The following is a 7,943-nucleotide window of genomic DNA, read 5'->3' on the forward strand; positions in this document are numbered from 1 at the left end:
CCACTTCCAGCTTTTTTTTTCTTTTTGCTTATGTGGTGCTGGGGAATCGAACCCAGGGCCTCAGGCATGCCAGGCAAGCGCTCCACCACTGAGACACCTTCCCAGCCTGAAATGGCGACTTTCTTGACCTGAGGCGTTTTGGGGCTGGAACAGCACGCTGTAGAGAGCCACATGGCAAACAGATAAAGCATGACAGGAGGCCGGGAGCATAAGCCTAACGAGGCCAGAGTGACTCAGGGGCGCAGTGCTCTCCTTCCTTTCCTAACTAAACTGTCTTCTTACCTTTATGCAGGTAGCACATGTTGGTATCAACTCCCTGGTAAGTGAATTCAAGCTAGTTAAGTGACTTAGCTGTCAAAAGGAACAGACAACAGGATCGCTTCATATCATAGAACTAGAGCAAGTGCCAAGAACCCAGCAGAGCTGCTCTGCGGGACCCAGGGGCGACACACAGCGGTAAAAACTACCAGGGTACACTAAAGGGTTCATTCCTTAAGTGAGGATCATTTAGAATACACTATATAATCATAGTAGTGATATCATACCACGGGTCCAGTTTTTTGTTTTAGTGGTGATGAGGGCTGGAGCTAAATACATGGTCTACTACTGAGGTCTACAAGTCTAGATAATTAGTATTGTTGTTGCTGTTGTTCTTAAAACTGTACCTAAAAGTCCTAAAAAAATTAAAACTGTCTTTTTTTTTTTGCGGTGGGGGGGAGGGTTGGGCAGTGAGGGTGGTTGTGGGACTTGCACTCAGGGCGTGGGTGCTATCCTTGAGTTCTTTTGCTCAATTCTAGTATTCTACCGCTTAAGCCACAGTGCCACTTCCAGTTTTCTGGTGGTTAACTGAAGATGCCCAGGCTGGCTTCAACTGTGATCATCAGATCGCAGCCTCCTGAGTAGCTAGGATTACAGGGGTGAGCCACTGGCACCTGGCCAAAACTGTCAGCTTTTAAGACTTTAGCTAGTACATGCATGTCCTACTATGCCTGGCAATAAGTCCATTTTCAAATACAAATTCTCATGTTACTTTTTACGATGCTTAGAAACGTCATTAAAAAATATGCTGGGAAAGTGACTCAGTGGTAAAGCATGCCTTGCATGCATGAAGCCCTGGGTTCGATTCCTCAGCACAACATAAGCAGAAAAAGCTGGAAGTAGTGCTGTGGCTCAAGTGGTAAAGTGCTAGCCTTGAGCAACAGAAGCTCTGGGACAGCGCCGAGGCCCTGAATCAAAGCTCCAGGACCCACCAAAAAAAAAAAAAAGACACCTAGCCAGGTGCCGGTAGCTCACGTCTTTAATCCTAGCTACTCAGGAAGCTGAGATCTGAGGATTGCGATTCAAAGCCAGCCCAGGCACCATAGTCCATGAGATTCTTATCTTCAATAACCACTCAGAAAACCGAAGTGGTGCTGTGGTTCAAGTGGTAGAGCGCTAGCCTTGAGGTGAAGAGCTGAGGGACAGCGCCCAGGCCCAGAGTTCAGGCCCCAGGACTGACGAAAAACAAAAAACAAAAAAGACTTCCTTTACATAGGCCATTCAACAAAGCAGTTTATGAAGGCATTCTGTTGTCATTCTTACCCACCTGTCTGGCTCCACTCTGTCCTAGGAGATAGTACACACTTCCTTTGAATACATATTTAATTTCCCAAAGAACCCAACAAAATGATGGAGGTACCTTTAAACTGCATTTCCCATTCTCGAACACTCTCCATTTGAACTGCATTCAAGTCGGAAAGGTCATCATACTCATCTCTGAGAGCATCCTTGTCTAGGCAGAATGTGGCCAGGCCCCTGGAGGCATCTCTACCAGCAAATATCCCATATGGACCGGCTACAAAAAGAAACAACTTCGTTTGCTCAATGTGCAAATTTTAAAAAACCCTTGCCACATCTATTATTTGTCACCCAGTTTTAATTTCAAAATACGTAATAGACGAAGCATTGAGAAAAGGTTTGATCAAAGTACAGCCTTTCAAGGGAGCCACAAGCCCTGAATTTAAATTACTTCAGACGCCCTCAAATGCATTCAAAACAACAGTGAGGCGGTGAGGGCAGGGAAGAACGTGCCAGTGACGTCCTGTTGTGTGACGACGCTCAGCTCATGCACGCCCACCACACAGGTCCTACATGAACGTCCAGCTCCGCTCAAACTCAGGACTTTGTACACCTGCTTGCCTTTCATTATCATGGCTTCTGCTCTACCATTCAAGCCACAGCTCCACTCTAGTATTTGGAGATGAGTCTTACAGACTTTTCTGCCTGGGATGGTTTTGAATCTCATGAGTAGCAAGGATCAGAGGTTTGAACCATCAGTGCCTAGCTAGGGTGTTGCTTTTGCTTGAGCCGGCTTGGACTTTGATCGTATTAATGCTTCCCTCTCCAAGAGTGAGTCCCTACTACTGCACCCTTTTCTTTTTTCTTCTTGTCGGTCGGGAGGCTTGAACCCTGGGCCTGGGCGCTGTCCCTCAGCTCTTCAGCTCAAGGCCAGTGCTATGCCACTTGAGCCACAGTGTCACTCTCGGTTTTCTGGTGGTTAAATGGAGGTAAGAGTCTCATGGACTTTCCTGCCCAGGATGGCTCTGAACCGTGATCCTCAGATCTCAGCCTCCTGAGTAGTTAGGATGACAGGTGCAAGCCACTGGCACCCAGTTGCACTCAAATTTTTATTGGTTGAGATGGATTGGCTCTAACTTTTGCCTGAGCTCCAAACATGATCCTCGCCTCAGATTCCTGAGTAGCTAGGATTTAGGCATAACACTGTGTCAAGCATTGTGCCACTATGTGTCAGGTGCTGTGCTAGTCTTGTTATAATTTCTGGGAACCAGATGGAGTAGGTCTAAGAATTAGTTCCTAACACATTAAAAAAATTTTTTTTCTGGTATAGGGATTGAATGCATGGCCTTACACCACTTGAACTATGCCTCTACTTCTTTCCCCCCTCCTCCATTTTGTCTTAGATATCCAGAGTTAACTTCACTCAAGCCAGCTTCCAACTTGTGGTCCTCTTTTTTTTTGGGGGGGGGGTCCGGATGTGGGGCCTGAACTCTGGGCCTGGGCGCTGTCCCTCAGCTCTTCAAGGCAAGCGCTCTACCACTTGAGCCACTGCACCACTTCCAGCTTTTTCTGCTTATGTGGTGCTGAGGAATCGAACCCAGGGCCTCAGGCATGCAAGGCAAGCACTCTACCACTGAGCCACCTTCCCAGCCCTGTGGTCCTCCTCGATATATCGACTGGTGCTGCAGGTGTGTGCCAGCCTATCGCTACGATGAATGCTTTATTTCTTTGGGAGGAATGGAATAACTGACCCAAGTGAAGCATTCCTTGTCTGTCCTCCAGAGCAGCCACTGTCTTGTTCATCTGTCTTCAATGCCCAGGCCAGTGGCTGGCAGGAGGAATGTAATTTCTCTCAAATTAGTTAGCTGTACTTCCAAACAGGGAGAAACTAGATTTGGCCCTTTTAAACAGATCCACTTATGAAAGCAAAATCCTGACCCACAAGAAAAAGAGACAACATTTCTGGAGAATGAAGAGAAAGTTTTACACATGTAATTGGCAAAGGCTAGCTGTTTGGGAGTTTTTTGGTAGTACGGGGTTGAACTCAGGTTCCTTGGGCTCTCTCGGCTGGCCTTCTCAGCTCGGATGCTCTACCACTTGAGCCATACCTCCAGCCTGACTCTTTATTGGTTACTTTTGGAGATGGGGTCTCAATAACCTTTTTTGTCTGGACTTACTTCAAGTTATGATTCTTCAGATTTCTGACTCTGGAGGTGAGTGAGAGCCACTAAAGATATTTAAAGAGTTAACTCTGTCTTCATTCTTATCTGCAGAATGGAACAAGTAGATTTTTCTGTTTCAACTTTAAAAACAAATGATGCAAAGGCCAGGTCAGACATGGTAGTTCACACCTGTTAACACCTGTTACTTGAGTGGTGCGGGTCAGGGGGCTGTAGTTCCAGCCCAGGTATAAACCTTTCCAACAATAAACCAGATGTGTCGGTGCATGCCTGTAATCCAGGTCGGAGGGTCACGGTCTGAGGCTGGCCCTAGGCAAAAAGCACAAGACACGATCTGAAAAATAAAAATAGAAAGGGCTGGGAGTGTGACTCAAGTGGTAGAATAACTGCCTGTCATGCGCGCACACACACACACACACACAGATATGCTAATAAGGAACAAAACATAGTTTTACAAAGGATAGTAGCCTTCCTGCATCTATAAGGCAACTATATATGACAAAGGTCACAGCTTAAAAACCAGAATTTCTGGTTTTACTATTATGAATTGTTCTAATAAGAGGGCTCATTAGAACAAAGCTTTTTCTAATGAAAAATAAAGTTGCTTGATTTATTTAAAATGACTGCAGTAAAGACTATACATATATTTAAAGCATTTACATGCCAAAAAGTATCTGTTCATTGAGACAAGAAATCATTGTTTCACCTTAATAAACAAAAATTAATGAAAACCAATCTGAATTCCGACAGTAATGCAGTTCATAAGATAAAAGAAATTATAACCGGGCGCCGATGGCTCATGCCTGTAATCCTAGCTACTCAAGAGGCTGAGATCTGAGGATCACAGTTCAAAACCAGCCCAGGCAGAAAAGTCTATGAGACTCTTATCTCCAATAAACCACCAGAAAATTCGAAGTGGCGCTGAGCCTCAAGTGGTAGAGCGCTGGCCTTGAGCTGAAGGACAGTACCCAGGCCCAGAGTTCAAGCCCTATGACGACAAAAACAAAAACAAAAAAACACCAACCAAAAAACCTACTTCAATGAAAGCTGATCAATAGGGGCTGGGTGGGGAAGAGAAGGGAAGGGAAGAGGCTCTGTTGGGGGCAGGAGGGGAGTAGCAAGAGGGTTGGAGAGGGCTGGGAAGGTGGCTCAGTGGTAGAGCGCTTGCCTTGCATGCCTGAGGCCCTGGTTTTGATTCCTCAGCACCACATAAGCAAAAAGAAAAAAGCCGGAAGTGGCACTGTGGCTCAAGTGGTAGAGCGCTAGCCTTGAGCTGAAGAGCTGAGGGACAGCCCCCAGGCCCAGAGTTCAGGCCCCACAACTGGACCCCCCAAAAAAAGAGGGTTGGAGAAACCGACTGGTACTACCCTGGGCAGGGAGAGGGAAGAGAGTGACAGAGAGGAGAGGTGAACAGAGCACACTGCGCACAGGAATAGAAAGGCACAAAGACTCCCTTCCTGCACAGCTAATGTATGCTAGTAAAAAAGCTACTGAAAATAAAATTTAAGAGAATCAACAAAAAAGTCCATCGCAACAGCAACTTTCTTTTTTTTTTTTATTGGGGTCCGGTCATGGGGCCTGAACTCTGGACCTGGGCGCTGTCCCTCAGCTCTTCAGCTCAAGGCTAGCGTTCTACCACTTGAGCCACAGCACCACTTCCGGGTTTTTTCTTTTTTGCTTATGTGGTGCTGAGGAATCGAACCCAGGGCCTCAGGCATGCAAGACAAGCGCTCTACCACTGAGCCACCTTCCCAGCCCAGCAACTTTTTTTTTTTGTATTCTGTTATAATATGAACCTCCACTACCTGTAAAAATTTCAGCAGGCACTTTCAGAGTATATAAAACACATAAAAAGTTTTTAGTATAAAAACAGCAAATAGGGGCTGGGAAGGTGGCTCAGTGGTAGAGTGCTTGCCTTGCATGCATGAGGCCCCGGGTTCGAGTCCTCAGCAACACATAAACAGAAAAAGCTGGAAGTGGCGCAGTGGTTCAAATGGTAAAGCGCTAGCCTTGAACTGAAGAGCTCAGGGACAGCACCCAGGCCAAGAGTTCAGGCCCCACAACAGACAAAAATTTAAAAAAAAAATAAGAAAAATAACTTTCTCTGCCAACATCTTGAAGGAAGCCTCAATACTGAATGAATATAAAAATAAAACACAATATTTTCTTTTTTCTGGCTTTAGATAGCTGGCTCAGAAAAAAATAAATGAATCAACAATACAAACAAGTTCTAGAATTATTTATTTATGCTTAAAAGGACTGATTAACATATTACCTCCCACCCTCCCCCCCAAACCCTTATCTACTGTCTTCTCCTGACCTAAGGTTTAGAATCTTCCTCAGAAAGCATTCAACTGCTGAAAAAAGTCTTTTCAGGGGCTGGGAAGGTGGCTCAGTGGTAGAGCGCTTGCCTTGCATGCATGAGGCCCTGGGTTCGACTCCTCAGCACCACATAATCAGAAAAAGCCGGAAGTGGCGCTGTGGCTCAGTGGTAGAGCGCTAGCCTCGAGCTGAAGCTGAAGAGCTGAAGGACAGCGTCCAGGCCCAGAGTTCAGGCCCCACGACTGACAAAAAAAAAAAAGTCTTTTCAGAGAATCCGGAACTACAGGCACACATGCGTAGCTTGTTATGAAAGGGCTGGAGTTTCTTACTAGGCCTGGCCTTGAACCATGACCTCTCCCATCTTGGTCTCCCTTGCAGCTGGATTAAAGGTGTGGGCCCCAAGACCCAGCCCTTACTTAGAAGGCCATTTTAATTTCAAAGTTTAATATACCAAAGCAACGTCATAATAGTTGGAACTTATACTCAGCCATTACTTTTTAAGAGTTAACTTGCAGTTCATATTTTTACAATTTAAATCAGCAAATTTAGTTACTATGCCTTGAAACATGGAATTGGGTGACAAATTTTAAAATTTAAAGTTAGTGAACAATCCAAGTTACTCAGTCCTAGTTGGCTTCCAAGCAGGAGGCTGGGATAGGAGCTGCATTATGTAGACTATCCATGAAATAGTTGTCTTTATGTTGTCAACTCTTGCTTAAACTGAATTTCTGCAAAATAAGTGTTAAAATTAACACACTGAATATGGAGTTTAAAAAGGAGGAAAAGAACCAGGAGCCAGTGACTCACTGCCTTTAATCCTGGCTACTCAGGAGGATGAGATCTAAGGATCGTGGTTCAAAGCCAGCTGGGACAGAAAAGTCGCGAGTCACCTCCAAATAAGCCCCAAAGGCTGGAAGTGGACCTGTGCCTCAAGTGGTAGAGAAGCAGCTAAGGGACAGCAGCACCTAAGCTTCAGTATGGTGGGCGGGCAGAGGCAGGTTTACACATGTGCATACACACACACACGCACACACACACACACACACACACACACACACATGCACACACACACACGAGGAAAGACCCAAAGGTACATGTGCCTTGTGCTCCTTTCCCACCTTCCTAATGATCAGGAATCTCAGAGTTGTACTTTTTTTTTTGGTCGGTTGTGGGGCTTGAACTCTGGGCTTGGGCGCTGTCCCTCAGCTCTTCAGCTCAAGGTGAGCGCTCTACCACTTGAGCCACAGTGCTACTTCTGGTTTTCTAGTGGTTTACTGGAGATAAGAGTCTCATGGACTTTCCTGCCTGGGCTGGCTTTGAACCATGATCCTCAGATCTCAGCCTCCTGGAGTAGCTAGAATTACAGGTGTGAGCCACCGGTGCTTGGCAGAGTTATACTTCTTATGAGATTATTTTTCCCTCAGTGGAATTTAAGCTGGATATGGCTTTATATATGTTGAAGAAAAACACAGGAATAAATGATAAACTATTAAAGAATAAGATCATCGTATTGGTAGAGTTCCATTGAAGTAATATTAAATAAAAACCATTCAAGACCATACCAAGTCTTCTGAATCTGTTAATACGTGCAGCTGGACAGGATTAGACAGCGAGAAGGATGCTGCTGAGCCAGTGTGGTCTGGTTTAACTTCTCGTGTTGTTACTAACTAGTATATGCCTTAGGCCAGCTGAGTTCCACTTTTCACAAATATAAAATGGGAACCTAACCAGTATCATAGGGCTGCCTAAAAAATAAACGAGGTGCCGGGCGCTGGTGGCTCACACCTGTAATCCTAGCTACTCAGGAGGCTGAGATCTGAGGATCGCGGTTCAAAGCCAGCCAGGGCAGGAAAGACCATGAGACTCCTATCTCCAATAAACCAC

The 7,943-nt window shown here is 45.5% G+C and overlaps 1 protein-coding gene across 1 annotated transcript in view; it reads right to left on the minus strand.

Moving 5' to 3' along the window:
* Window positions 1-7,943, minus strand: part of Pgrmc2 (progesterone receptor membrane component 2) — a 39,068-nt gene that overhangs the window by 16,609 nt on the left and 14,516 nt on the right. Inside the window, exon 2 of the mRNA XM_013034873.1 lies at window positions 1,679-1,834. Within this exon, the coding sequence (XP_012890327.1) occupies window positions 1,679-1,834 (156 nt within the window). The remainder of the gene's footprint in view (window positions 1-1,678; window positions 1,835-7,943) is intronic.

The sequence above is a fragment of the Dipodomys ordii genome, unplaced genomic scaffold, assembly GCF_000151885.1.
Source record: "Dipodomys ordii isolate 6190 unplaced genomic scaffold, Dord_2.0 Scaffold198, whole genome shotgun sequence".
Taxonomy (NCBI): Eukaryota; Metazoa; Chordata; class Mammalia; order Rodentia; family Heteromyidae; genus Dipodomys; species Dipodomys ordii.